The following is a 14,230-nucleotide window of genomic DNA, read 5'->3' on the forward strand; positions in this document are numbered from 1 at the left end:
ATAGAATACCAAATTAGTAACTGCACATAATATTCAGTATCTAAATTAGTCACATATGTATAAACTAACATTATTAATAAGAATTTGTATTGATGTGAGAAAAGTATAAATATAGAACTTTTAAATATATACATATAATAAGATAAAATAAAACAAAAACTTAAACTAAAGACTCTTTCTTGCGAAGTAGTTGAGACTTTTCGTAGCTCACCAGTCTCTACTATAAATGTTTGGATTTGAAATGTCTTCTCTTCAATTTATTATACCAATTAAACTTAGAAAGATAGTCCATTTGAAATACTTTACAACTTTTCTGAAAAAATAAAAATGGTATAATTTATTTATTTTTTGGTAATCAGATTTAGGTTTTTGTACCAACTATGATGGAGAATGGCAAATTAATCTGGCAATAGAGTTGTAAAATATGAACAGAAAATGACATAGGGAGACATTTTTGCAATTTAAATTATGATTTTCTGTTTAGGCATTGTGTTTTGAAAAACTCCCCTATAGAGAAGAAAAGTCACAAGGTTTCAAAATTGTATAAAATAGAAACTAAATATACATGTAAAATATCGCAAATGAATATATATATATATATATATATAGTTCATTTCTACTGCACGTTGTGGTCCAGATTATGCTAGATAGATACAACACTCTATTACTAGTAATAGTATATATATATATATATATATATATATTCAACATATATTAAGTAATATGTCTTATTTTGGTTTTAATTAAATTATAAATAAACAAAATTTATTTTTAAAAAATGCCCTAGACATCCTTTCCTCACAAGCTATAACGAAAAGCAAAGCAGTTTTTAATAAATTCAATAAGTAAATCTTTTAAAAAATAATATTGTATGTGGGAAATATAGCAAAAATATGGCTCAATGCCTGTAGGTCTCCTACGTATTCAGCTTTTGTTGAAAACTTGGGGTCTGTAACATTTTTTTTTTTTTATAATTATCGATATTATCATCTTGTCACAAAATTAAATTTGAATAATAAAAAATAAAAATATATAGCATTTGCTAACTAGACCGTGACTTCGGCCGCCTTGGATTCTGTAACATGATAACTATATTTGACTTATTATATATATTTTTATAATTGAAAATTTCAAAGCAAACTATTAGATAATATAAAAATCCCTTCATGGGTGTATATATGCATGTCAAAGTTGTCAACCAAAGGTAGAATAGAAGATCAGAGAACCAGTTGTCTATGGCCACCTAATAGTCTTCAACAACGAATAATAATTACATATAACCGTGTCACAGCACAAAGTAGTACTGACCTACACAAACAAACCCCTAGTGACTTTCTCCTACTACTATTATATATTGATTCAGAGTTCTAAACTTTTTCAATCACATTTTCAAATCCCTTTTCTATATATCAATATCTCTCAGTACTCCACTTGAACAAACTTACTCTTGCAAATAGTGTTTTCTGCCTTAGAATTTCATATATATACGTGAAAATACTGAGAGAAAGCTAGAAACAAATTATGGCTTTGATCAGTATATCTTTGTCCTCTAAAACCACTACTTCTTCTTTTGTCCTCCCATGCATGGTGTGTGGCATCCGTTTTGTTCTTGTTTTTGCTTCTTCAAAGCACGACCTCCAAAGCCCAACTATCTTCTACATTTTATGATACAACCTGCCCAAATGCTGTCGCTACTATCCGAACTTCCATTAGAGCAGCAGTTTCACAAGAACGTCGAATGGCGGCTTCTCTTATTTGCCTTCATTTCCATGATTGCTTCGTTCAGGTAGGTACCTACAAATTAATGAAATGATGAGTCTCTTTCATACCACCTAAGACGTTGAGTTTCAAAATAACAACCTTGTTTTATGACGTTCAAATGTTTGGCTTTTGTTAATGCAGGGTTGTGATGCATCAATATTACTTGAAGAATCTTCTTCCATCAGAAGCGAACAAAGTGCATTAGTTAATAGTGGTGCAAGAGGTTATCAAGTTATAGAAGCTGAAAAATCTGAGCTTGAGAAACTATGCCCCAGAGTTGTATCTTCATTCATCCTTTCAGTTGCAGCAAGAGATGCATCAGTTGCAGTGAGTATGTAAACTTTTTCACATATATAGTAGATAATAAACACTGTATATTAGTTTCGATTCATATATATGCATAAGCAGACACATATTAGTGGCCTACAAACATGTATATGTATAGGTGGGTGGTCCCTCTTGGACAGTCAAGCTTGGAAGAAGAGATTCTACTACAGCAAGCCTTGGTGGAGCTAATAGTGATCTTCCTAGTTTCAGAGCTAGCCTTGAAATTCTTATATCTGCATTTGCTGCTAAAGGTCTCAGTGCAAGGGACATGGTAGCTTTGTCAGGTTCACATACAATTGGACAAGCTCAATGTCACCTTCCATGACAGAATTAACACCAACGGCAGCAACATCGATGCTGGATTTGCTACCACTCGAAGACGTCGTTGTACTCCAGCTGATGCCGATAATGGACACTTGGCATCACTTGACTTGGTGATGCCAAATTCATTTGAAAATAATTACTTTAAGAACTTGATTCAGAAGAAGGGTCTTCTTGAATCAGATCAAGTTCTGTTTAGTGGAGGATCCACGGATAGCTTTGTATCTGAGTATAGCAGGAACCCCATCAGCTTTTTTGACCGACTTTGCCTCTGCCATGGCTAAAATGGGAGATATTGAGCCTCTCACTGGTTCAGCTGGACAGATTAGAAGGATTTGCAGTGCTGTCAACTAAAATTCGACCCCCATTACTGGGTTTGCCAATGCATATATATACATAAATATGTTAAAAATTCTTTATTTATTTATTTATTTTTTTATCTTCTTCAACACTTTGTTCCAAAAGAGAAAAATAGATACTTGTCTATCATATGTATTCAAGTTTTCCAACAATTGTAAACAATATTTATGAGATCAATTATTATTTTTTAAATTCATATCTACCTTTCATAGGCTACTGTCCATTCTATAGGGAATATGCAAGACAGAATTTAAAACCCTTAGCACAAACAAAAAGAAGAGATATAAATAGCAGAAAAGGATGTATAGTTTTAATATAGCCTTCGTTGCAGTAATTGATTCTCAAATTAGATTTTATCCCCAAAAAAGAAGAATCAGATACCTTGGTAGTAATTTAGCATGGCAGTTCAATTTAAGCAGCCTGGGATGTATATCATGTCCAAAGAATAAAAAAAATACTCCAACCATCTCTAAAATTCATCAATCTTCAACATATGACAACGCATATGATTTCTCTGGTTTGTAGCCTTCACACTGGGTTTGCCAAGTGATTACACCTAGCATCTTATAGATCATAGGTGCATGCTTATGGGTACTGTCACCTGCGACAAAATCATGAATAACTCCATTTATTTGAACCCAGCTTCGACCGGGAGGCTTTCTCACACCCATCTCAACCATCTTATGCCTCACAGCAGCAACGTCTAGCCATTTTTTAGCATCAGCAAATACATGTGATAACAGCACAAGATAGCCTGCAGCTTGATCAGGGTGAAGTTCGGCCGTTAATTTTTGAGAAACTTTTGATGCAAGCTCAGAATTCTTGTGAAGCCGGCAACCACCCAGGAGAGCACCCCACACAGCATAATTTGGCTTTATGGGCATGGTTTCTATAAGTCTATATGCTTCATCTAAGAAACCAGCACGACTCAATAGATCAACCATGCAACCATAGTGCTCAATCCTTGGGTTGATTCCCCAAGTTTGAGTCATAGACTTGAAAATATGACGGCCCTCATTGACAAATCCAGCATGGCTGCAAGCACACAGAGCCCCAACGAATGTTATCTCATCAGGCCTCGCTCCAGAACTTAGCATTAGTTGAAAGACACGAAGAGCTTTTTCCCCACGCCCCTGTTTTGCAAACCCAGTGATGATACTTGTCCAAGAAACAGTACTCCTCTCTGGCATGTCTTTGAATATTTTATAGGCTTCATCAATTACACCACAGCTTGCATACATGTGTATGAGTGCATTGTACAGAAACACCAACAATGGCTGGGTTCTGATTCGCAATTTCTCTTCTATGTACTGGTGAATCCACCTTCCCAATTGTAAGTTCCCTAATTCAGCACAGGCCGATAATACTACCACTAGAGTTACCTGATCGAATTTAACATCGGCTGCCCTTCTCATCTGACAAAACAGAGTCAAAGCTTGCTTACTCCTCCCGCTTTTAGCACACCCCGCAATCATAGTTGTCCACGATACAACATTCCTCTCCTGCATCTCATCAAAAACTCGTCGTGCATTGTCAACATCTCCACACCTAAAATAACCCGCAAGCAATGAATTCCAGCTAACAACATTCCTTTGACCCATTTCATCAAATACCCGACGTGCATAAATAATACTGCTATCGACTCCAGCCATGGCATACAAATTAATCAAATTCGTTTGAACAAACATATTAGAGCAATACCCATTCACCAAAACTCTCCCATGAACCTGTTCACCTTCTCTCAACAATCCACACCTCGCGCAAGCACTGATAAGAAACGAATACGTGAACTCATCGGGCTCGACCTCTGTCTCTACCATCCGGTTGAAGAATTCAACCGATTTATGCGGCGTTGAGCTTCGAGCATGGCCTCTAATAATCTGGTTCCAAACGGTAGTACTTGGGTTTTCAATATTCTGAATTAGATTAGATACATTTTGGAGATAACCAGAAACGGCATAGAACGAGAGTAGCTTAACAAGAATATAACTTTTCTGGGAAAATCCATTAATGACTATCTGGGTATGAATTTGGGCAAGCTTTCTGATGGAATTGCAGCTCTGTAATAGAGAGAAGAGGTGCTGTTGAAGAGCTCTGGAGCCTGTTGGGTTGGCGGGAATGGCCTTCTCAACCAACATTTAAAAGCGCTGTTTATCTTCTCTCAGAACCAAAAAAAACACTCCACAAAAACAAACTTCAAAGCAAATACAAAACAAGAAAAACTATGAATGTCAAAACTCTTTTATTTCTCCTAAATTTTTTAAAATACTTATATAGATTTTAAATAATTTATACAAACAATACATTATGAATTCAAAACTTCAATTTTTTTTTTTCCATAAAATTCAGAACTTTAATTTATTATTCATATTTCAGTAAATTTTTTTATTTATATTTTTCTAAAAGAATCCCATTTATTTTAAATAATATTTTCAAAAAAATAATAATATTAATAATTTAACAATTGGATCTAACTACAGGCATGGGATTGGTAATTACTGGAAATTATAAAGAAAGTGCATTTTTGTGTTTTTGAGTCCATTAAACTAGGGTTGATAGGAGGGTCGGGTCAGAGACCAAGAGGCTTTTGCAAAACTCTAATCTGAGCAATGCGCAAATGTTGAAGCTCTTGCCGCCAAAACACATACCCTTCTGCTCCAGGAACTCACCCACCTTATCAAAACCAGTTTCTTCTTCTTCTTCAAATGATTTGACAAATACTATACTCAACTGCGAAACCCCAAGGCAAGCCCTCGAGTCCTTCAATTTCGCAATTAACCAAATTGGACCCAGAACAAATCCCCAGCTTTATTCAGCGATCGTTCATTTCTTAGTGGGGGCTAAGCTGTACTGTAAAGCACGGTACTTGCTGAAAGACCTCATCCTTGAGCTCCAAAAGTTCTGCAAACCCCGTCGTGCTTGTCACCTGACATTCAATGCCCTTAGCCGCTTAGAGAGCTCGAGATTCACTCCCAACGTGTTTGGAAGTTTGATCATTGCTTTATCTGAGATGGGTCTGGTCGACGAAGGCTTGTGGGTGTACCACAAGATCGGAGCTTTGCCCGCGATTCAGGCTTGCAATGCTCTATTGGGTGGGTTGGTCGAGGTGGCTCGGTTTGATTCAATGTGGGAGCTTTACAGGGAAATGGGTTCTCGCGGATTTTCTCCAAATGTGGTAAGCTATGGTGTGTTGATTGATTGCTGTTGCAAGAAAGGTGATGTTTTGCATGCCCGTGAGTTGTTTGATGAAATGGGTGAGAGAGGGATTTATCCGACGGTTGTAATCTATACAACTCTTATTCATGGATTATGCAGTAAGAGTAAAATGGTGGAAGCAGAAAGTATGTTTGAGGCAATGCGGGAAGCCGGTGTGCTGCCCAATTTGTATACTTACAATTCTTTGATTGATGGGTATTGCAAATTGGCCAATATCAAACAAGCCCTTGCCTTATACCGCAATATGCTAGATGATGGAGTGCGGCCAAACGTTGTAACATTTGGTATACTAGTTGATGGACTGTGCAAAGTAGGTGAACTTACAACTGCGAGGAACTTTTTTGCATCTATGGCCAAGTTTGGTGTTCGTCCTAATATATTTGTGTCTAATTGTTTGATTGATGGACACTGTAAGGCAGAAAAGTTGTATGAGGCAATGGAATTTTATTTGGAGATGGAGAAGCATGGAATTCCACCAGATGTTTTCACTTACAACATACTGATTAAGGGGCTCTGTGTTGTGGGTAGAGTTGAAGAAGCAAATGGCTTGTTGCTAAAAATGAACGAAGAAGGTGTGATTGCAAATTCTGTGACATATAATTCGTTGATTGATGGGTACTGTAAAGAAGGCAATTTAGAGAAGGCTCTAGAGGTGTGTTCTCAAATGACGGAAAATGGTGTAGAACCCAATGTAATTACCTTCTCTACATTGATTGATGGTTATTGCAAGACAGGGAACATGAACGCTGCGATGGGTATGTACTCAGAAATGGTAATTAAGGGCCTTTTGCCTGATGTGGTAGCTTTTACTGCTTTGATTGACGGGCATTGTAAAAATAATAACATGAAAGAGGCTCTAAGGCTGCAGAAAGAGATGCTAGAGGTAGGCCTCACCCCCAATCTTTTAACCGTTAGTTGCTTAATAGATGGGCTCTTTAAGGATGGAAGAACTTCTGATGCAATCAAACTTTTCTTGGAGAAAACTAGATCAAACCCTTTAATTAGTGAAGGCAGCAAAAGTGATTGTTGCTTTTGCTCCCCAGATCATGTGCTGTATACAGCAGTAATTCAAGGTTTGTGCAAAGATGGCCAGATTTTCAAGGCAACTAAGTTTTTCTCGGACATGAGATGCTATGGTTTAAGACCAGATGTCCTCACTTACATTGTCATTCTAAAGGGGCAATTCCAAGCCAAGCATAAACTTAATGTGATGCTGCTGCATGCAGATATGATAAAGATAGGTATCATGCCAAATGCAGTTCTAGATTTGATCTTAACTCGGGGTTATAGAGCAAATGTAGAGTTAAAATCATTCCTCAGGTGTTCCAATGATTAGATGGAATTTCTTTTGCCGGCTTAGGTGTGTTGAATTGGGAGAATCTAAAGCAGGAAATTAATGTGGTTGTAAAAGGCAAAGGAATGGGATGATATATCAAGCTTTGGACAAGCAATATTATCAGCAGGAAGATATAGATTCTTTGAATGGCCTAAGACATTTCATAAGAAGATACAAATGAATTAGGTCCTCCATTGGGGCTTAGCTCCACAAATGGACGAGGAGGCTACAATCATTTCTCTCTGTTGAGATGGGCAGTGGCATCACCAAGAGATTGCCATGCTAATTCTTGTGAGTGAGTTACAAGCCTGAAGAAGCTTTCTAGCATTTTGATCGACAGGCAACATAAATAAACCATATGAAAAGTTGACTAATCATATTTCAGGAGCTTTCTGTACATTTTTTGTAAAGTAAGCCAGCTAAAGTTGGTACGATTTTTGACCTGATGATTTGCTATATTAATTCTTTTGGAGGATGGCTACCCAGAGTCCCTAAAACAAAATAATCTTTCTTTTACACTTAATATCTCAGCTTATTGTCACAATGCAGAAGCTGGAGTATTACCAATGACAGTGTATATTCTATGTTTTAAATTGGTTGAAGCACATTCAGTATTTGATATTCAGAACATACGAAAATGTTAAAAGACTTTTTTAACCAGTAATGATCCAAACCTGTGTTTTTTTTTTCCCCCGCAATTGTTCCTCATCTTGTCAAAGAATATATGGTACAATCAGCCCCTTTGACCATTATGCAAATAATAATATAGGTCTCAAAGTTTAGGTGCTCTGCTTTTGAATTCCATTTTAATTCTTGAAAGCCTACTAAAATGTTTTTTTAAATAAAATAAAAAAATAAAGTTTTAAAATGTTCTTACTCTGACATAAGCATTTTATATTGCATGTGCTCACAAGCATTTTATATTGCATGTGCTTGTAACTTCCAGACCAAAAATAATAAAGTTTTAAAGGAAAAGAAACATGTATTGTAGCATATCCTAGGCTAAGTTCTGCTTAAAGGAATAGTTCTACGGTCTACTTTAAGGCCCTTATCATTTGTATCCATAGCCTTTAGACATATAGTACGCCCTTCGGATTGGGACCAACTCCATATGGCATTTCAAGACTGCTATTAAATTCAGAGTGACCATTTAGAGTATAAATAACGATGCTTTTAATGCACTGACAGACCATGAGATTCCTCAGAAAGTTCCATTTGGTCCAAAATAAGGTAGCAAAGTTATTTGCCTCATATCATCTACATAAAACCATACACCATGCCCACCTTAAGCCACCCAAAGCAAACCAAATGCTTAAGAGTTATATTAAATCCAATTGCACTGGCAAAGCCATATTGCTTTTTAGAGAGTTGGTGAGAAACAGTCTTTCTACAATAGATAGCTATTCTCTCTTGTTTGTCCTCAAAGCTTGCACCCAGAAATCTTCTTTACTTGTAGGAAAACAATTGCATGCTTTTTTGATAAAATTTGGGTTTGAATCTGTTATTCACCTCCAAACATCTCTTATAAATATGTACTCTGCAGTTTGTAATCTTGTTGATGCACACCTAATGTTTGATCAAATACCAAATAGAAATATAGTCTGCTGGACTGCCTTGATTTCTGCTTATGTTGATAACCAGAAGCCTAATAAAGCTCTTCAGCTATTTAGACGGATGCAAATGGACAATCTTAAACCCGATCAAGTTACAGTCACTGTTGCTCTCTCTGCCTGTGCTGATCTTGGAGCACGGGAAATGGGAGGAAGGATTCACAGTTATGTTCGTCTTAGTGATCAACTTAACACGGATCTATGCTTGAAGAATGCTCTTATTAACATGTATGCAAAGTGTGGGGACATTGGAGCTGCTAGGGGATTGTTTGATACAGTGCAGGAAAAGGATATTACAAGTTGGACATCGATGATTGTGGGTCATGCATTGCATGGACAAGCAGAAGAAGCTCTCAAGCTTTTTGCGGAAATGAAAGAAACAAGAAAAAAACAAAAAAAGAGTTATAATGATCATGGAAGTTCTTTGATAGTCCCCAATGATGTTACTTTTATAGGAGTTTTAATGGCTTGCAGCCATGCAGGGTTGGTGGAAGAAGGGCAAAGGCATTTTAGAAGCATGACAGAGGATTATGGTATAAAGCCTAGAGATTCACACTTTGGCTGCATGGTGGATCTCTTCTGCAGAGCTGGACTCCTAGAAGAAGCTTATGACTTCATTCTCAAAATGCCAGTTCGGGCAAATGCCGTGGTGTGGCGGACACTGCTAGGAGCATGTAGCCTGAATGGAAACATTGAACTTGGTGCACAAGTGAGAAGCAGATTGCTTGAGCTGGAACCTGGCCATGTTGGAGATAGTGTTGCTTTGTCCAACTTGTATGCCTCAAAAGGGATGTGGGACAGGAAGAAAATTGTAAGAGATCAGATAAAGCAAAGAAGGTCTCCTGGTTGCAGTTCAATTGAAGTTGGAAATTCCATTACTGAATTTGTTACTTCAGATGATGATCATACTTTGAGGACTGAAATATATGAGATTCTCAAGCACTTGATTATCAGCATGAAAGCTTATGGATATTCTCCACAGATTTCAAGCCTAAATGAGGGTTAAGACAAAAATGTTGTACTTTGAATTGTAATTTTTATTATTATTATAATCTATAAGATTGTTCAAGCATCTATTCTTAAGCTTAGAGCATCTCCAATTGTATAAATGCCCAAAATTTTCCTTTTTGGTGAATAAATGCCTAACATTTTCATGTCTGACATTTGATGATGAAACAGGGAATAATATAAGAAAACACAAGGTCACAACTTCGACAACTTTTTTATTTACATATATCTATTAATTCAATTGGGATAATTGCAAAATTTTATATTCAAGTTTGTCCAAGTTTCAATTTTTCTATTAAAGACTTTTAACTGCTGTAATTTCCACCCTTAAAATTAAACTCAAAATATCAAATTGGTTGCTAACCCACCTGTCAAATATCTTGAACAATTTATTATCTATATTTTTTTTTATTAAACAAACTGAGACTCATTCAAAATACAGAGAATAAATAATTTTTGTCATTCAAAATACAGAGAATAAATCATTTTTGTCACAGTTTTATCCAATTTTTTTTTCTTACTTTTTGTCGTAACGCAATCAATATATTTTTTTGTTTTTTAAATTTTTTTATGAAGCGAAATCAATCTTTAGGTCATAGAAAAATCAAAATTAACCAAAAATAGATAAAATAAATAGATAAACAGAAAAGAAAATGAACAACGAGTGGGTCTCCTTGAATATTATTTCTAAATCGTCAAAGCTGTGACCTTTGCCTTTTGAACACAGCCTTCAAATCTCCGCATCTGTTTCCCTTCAACAAATATTTCCCCCAAATCTCTTTTCTTCTTATCCTCAAATCCCGAATACCTCTGGTACCCTAAAATCTAGAAAAAGGGAAAAAGAATTAAAAAAAAAAAAATTGATCTTTTATCCAATTCCTTATATAAATTCCTAAGTTATGAACTGGGTTTTCCATTCTTTTGCTTCTTGATCCTTGATATATATATATATATATATTTATATATATGTATATGGAAGTTTTATTCCATTGCTGCAACACATTCTTTATTACCAGTTTCTTTGATCTAGTTTCTGCTTATGGATATCGGTGGTGGTTTTGAAGGGTGTGGAATTGTCAAACGTGTTGCACGCTTGATTGTCTCCGTCATTACTGGCACTGTGATTCTTCTCTTTGCTCTCGGTAACTGATTTTTTTATTTTTTCTTGAATTTGTAGTGGTTTTTCAATGAGAATGCATGGATTTAGGCTGTGGGTTCTATGTGAAATTTGTTTCCAGCTTGTGGGGTTATGGTTTTCTTGAAGTAGGTAGGTGAAATTTGTTTTGGGTTTTATGGTTCTTGTTAACAATCAAGATTGAGCAACAGACCAGGATCTATAGGTCTATGAGGAATTGATGAGAATATAGACATTGTTTTTAAAGTCAACTTTACAAATTGACTTTTAAGTCCTGCTCAGTGATTCTATAAATCTTGTTTTTTGGACGAACAACACTTTGTCAACTTTAAGGACTGATGTAGTTTGTAGATGAATTACAAGAAATGATGGATTTAATTAAGAAATTCAGCTGGTTTTCAAATGTGGAACATGGAAATCCAATCGTGGATATCGTTTATAACTTGCTTGATTTGTTACCTTCCATCATGATGGTAAGGATTTATATTTCTCAATAATTGAATGCATGTTAGTTGTGACTCATTAAATTGGGTGATACGGATTTCTAGTCTTTTCATATATTGTGGCAGGTTGAAGGTTGCTGCAAGTACTATTATTGCATTATTTAATTGTTTTTATATAATTGTACTTTTAAGGGTTGTTTTCCATGTGTGCTGAGAGATCTCTATTCTGTTGTGTTGCAGCTGGATGTTTTACCGGAGCTATTGCTGGTGCTTTTGCTGGTAAGGCTTCCGATAGTGGTGTTCTCCGGGGAGCTGGACTGGGTGCTGTTGCTGGGGCTGTACTTTCTGTTGAGATTTTTGAGGCTTCCCGAGCTTACTTGTTTCTGGATCGATCTGGCTCACGAACCTCATCATCCATGGTTAGTATATAAGGCGCTTTGGTTTCTCCTATCCTTGCTTTCTGTTTGCACAGTTATGATTTGTATCTTGCCAAGAGATTGGACTTTATCTGCCTCTTTTGATAGAAGTAGGCCATAATTTGAAAAACAAATCTTTCAACCAATCTGAGCATTAACCGTGGGGTTTAGTTTACTTATAGCCAACTAGATATTTGAACTTCCAAATAACATTTTGTAGGAAGATCATCATCTCAATTTTATCCACTTATAGTATGGCATGACAGTGTTCATCAGTTTCCTAAGTGGTAGTCTCATCTTAATTATCTAGACATAGACCAATACTCTACCTTTTGGGTTCAGGCGGATTTTACAGAGGAGCTTCTACGTGGGAGGTTTGTAGACGAACACTTTACACCAGCAATGCTAACTAATGCCCATTGGCAGGTTTTTACCCTTTTTATTGCTCCTACTTTTTCTTCATGTCATATGAAGCATCTGGGATTGTTGTTGCACATTCAAATGCCCATAGAGTTGGAAGGTAGTGAGATGACTTCTCTCTCTATGGCGCCTTCTGAAGTCAGTTTTTTAGGTTGCATCTTGTCACATTCTTCATGAATGTAAAGTTACCATCAATCCCAAAAATTTTAAGCGGTTAAGAATTGATTCCAACATTGTATATCGAACTTATGTAACATAACACATGATCAATTAAACAATGATACTCTTATACCTTGTTAAGGTACTCTAAACCCTGAAAGTTGAAGCCAGTAGGGAGTAGGTGTATCGAGTTCAGAGAATATTAGTTATAAAAAAAAGAGATTGTGAAATGAAAATATGTTTTTCTTCTCTTGATTCCTTTTTCTTATTTTTTGTTGCAATAAACAGGTTAGCTTTACCAATATTAGTTATGACGACATTCATGATGTTTACGGGGGAGTTGTATCTAGAGGGTTGTCAGTGGATGTGTTGAACAAACTGCCAAGTCATCAGATTTTGGAAGAAAGTGATGCGGCTCAGAGTATCTGCTGTACAATATGTTTGCAGGTCATAATCATTTTTATGAAGGCTTCAATTTCTTATTCTTATAGCTGTTTGTGTTTGTGATGATAGCATATTCATAAATTTTGACTTTCATTTTATGAAAGAGAGAATGCATAAAAGAAAATTGATATCCCAATTTAAATACGTAAAATCAATATTCACTGCATCTAAACATAAACAAAAAAGACACTTTCCCTTGTTTTAATTATCAATTATTTATGCAATAACCTATTCCATTATAATGTGGTTTTTACAGGACCTAGAAGTAGGAGAGATTGCAAGGTGCTTGCCACGGTGTAACCATTCATTTCACTTGGCATGTGTGGATAAGTGGCTAGTAAGACATGGTTCATGTCCTTTATGCAGACAGTATGTGTAGAAATATGTGAAATACGCCATACGCCTGTAGCTATCTTCAAGATGTCTTTAGCTCCATTAGTGTAGTATATTTGCTTCATTGTAAATTTTCATGACTTTGTTCCAGTTTAGGCACAGTAGTTGGAAGCTTTCTGTAAATTTGTATCAATAGTCATGCATTTTCTACATCGAAAGTGAGTTCAGGCATGGTTTTTTATTTTATTTTATTTTAATTTTTTGTGTTTTCCCTTCGATGATGGAATTCAATATTGGCAATGCACACTGTGGTGGTTTAAATTTAGAAAGTTGCTTCCTTGGCAAAAGATGTTCTATTTAGTTATTGTTTGTTATGTACTTGAGCAGCTTCTCAAAAACGGGAGATAATTTCATGATCCTAAAAGTTAAATTTAGGATTAAATACAAAAATATCTTATAGACACGAAGTACCAAACTTTATCAGAAACTATTGTCAGCAAGTTTGATGGATGACATCTTTTCTCATTTTCGAGAAACCTACAATCCTTGAAAAAAAAGAAAAAGAAAAAAAAGATAGCAATAATAATAATCCTTGAGGATGTGGCAATGTATTAGTGTTGAAAAATCCATATAATTTAAACAATAATACCGAGTAGTTTATTGATATTTAGATTATATATATTGATGGTGTATTGTTTTATTATTTTGTATTGAGTTATCCTTATTTACTTATTGATATTTAAACTATATATATTTTGTTAATTAATAAGATAAATCTTTGTCCTATCATTAGGTAAAATTTTTTGGTGCCTGTTGATGGGTAAATGAAAACCAAACAAAACATTTAATATTGCCACATCATTTGTTGATGAATAAACTTGGTAATCTACCATTATTGTTTTTGTTTTTTTTTCCCTAAGTGTTTTTACAAATTTTAAAAT

General features: G+C 35.5%; 4 protein-coding genes and 1 pseudogene across 7 annotated transcripts; 4 read left to right on the forward strand and 1 right to left on the reverse strand.

The window, feature by feature from the left end:
- Positions 1-1,212: 1,212 nt before the first annotated feature.
- LOC107419195 (pentatricopeptide repeat-containing protein At5g66520) lies at positions 1,213-5,071 on the reverse strand. Of its 3 annotated transcripts, none has more exons than XM_048473391.2 (2): positions 3,151-5,071; positions 1,213-1,794 (listed from the first exon to the last, which is right to left on the reverse strand). In XM_048473391.2, exon 1 carries the CDS (start codon positions 4,905-4,907, stop codon positions 3,249-3,251), a length of 1,659 nt encoding a protein of 552 aa, XP_048329348.2. In that variant the 5' UTR covers positions 4,908-5,071; the 3' UTR covers positions 1,213-1,794; positions 3,151-3,248. The 3 variants fall into 3 exon arrangements, with proteins under 3 accessions (XP_048329348.2, XP_015883425.3, XP_015883424.3); XM_016027939.4 differs by lacking the exon at positions 1,213-1,794 and adding an exon at positions 2,116-2,725; XM_016027938.4 differs by lacking the exon at positions 1,213-1,794 and adding an exon at positions 2,116-2,759.
- Positions 1,522-2,763, forward strand: LOC107419197 (lignin-forming anionic peroxidase-like; annotated as a pseudogene).
- Positions 5,072-5,238: 167 nt separating the features above from the next.
- Positions 5,239-7,718, forward strand: LOC107419193 (pentatricopeptide repeat-containing protein At5g61400). Its single transcript, XM_016027935.4, has one exon. The coding sequence runs from the start codon at positions 5,387-5,389 to the stop codon at positions 7,319-7,321; it is 1,935 nt and encodes a 644-aa protein (XP_015883421.3). The 5' UTR covers positions 5,239-5,386; the 3' UTR covers positions 7,322-7,718.
- Positions 7,719-7,897: 179 nt separating this feature from the next.
- On the forward strand, positions 7,898-10,085 carry LOC107419199 (putative pentatricopeptide repeat-containing protein At1g74400). Its single transcript, XM_016027942.4, has one exon. The coding sequence runs from the start codon at positions 8,513-8,515 to the stop codon at positions 9,935-9,937; it is 1,425 nt and encodes a 474-aa protein (XP_015883428.2). The 5' UTR covers positions 7,898-8,512; the 3' UTR covers positions 9,938-10,085.
- A 482-nt stretch (positions 10,086-10,567) lies between these two features.
- Positions 10,568-13,501, forward strand: LOC107419192 (NEP1-interacting protein-like 2). Of its 2 annotated transcripts, XM_016027933.4 has the most exons (5): positions 10,571-11,081; positions 11,758-11,936; positions 12,276-12,359; positions 12,801-12,959; positions 13,213-13,501. In XM_016027933.4, the coding sequence occupies exons 1-5, from the start codon at positions 10,979-10,981 to the stop codon at positions 13,333-13,335; spliced, it is 648 nt and encodes a 215-aa protein (XP_015883419.1). In that variant the 5' UTR covers positions 10,571-10,978; the 3' UTR covers positions 13,336-13,501. The 2 variants fall into 2 exon arrangements, with proteins under 2 accessions (XP_015883420.1, XP_015883419.1); XM_016027934.4 differs by lacking the exon at positions 12,276-12,359 and having other exon boundaries at positions 10,568-11,081.
- The last annotated feature ends 729 nt before the right edge of the window (positions 13,502-14,230 follow it).

This window comes from Ziziphus jujuba, chromosome 2 (genome assembly GCF_031755915.1).
Source record: "Ziziphus jujuba cultivar Dongzao chromosome 2, ASM3175591v1".
In the NCBI taxonomy this organism is placed as follows: Eukaryota; Viridiplantae; Streptophyta; class Magnoliopsida; order Rosales; family Rhamnaceae; genus Ziziphus; species Ziziphus jujuba.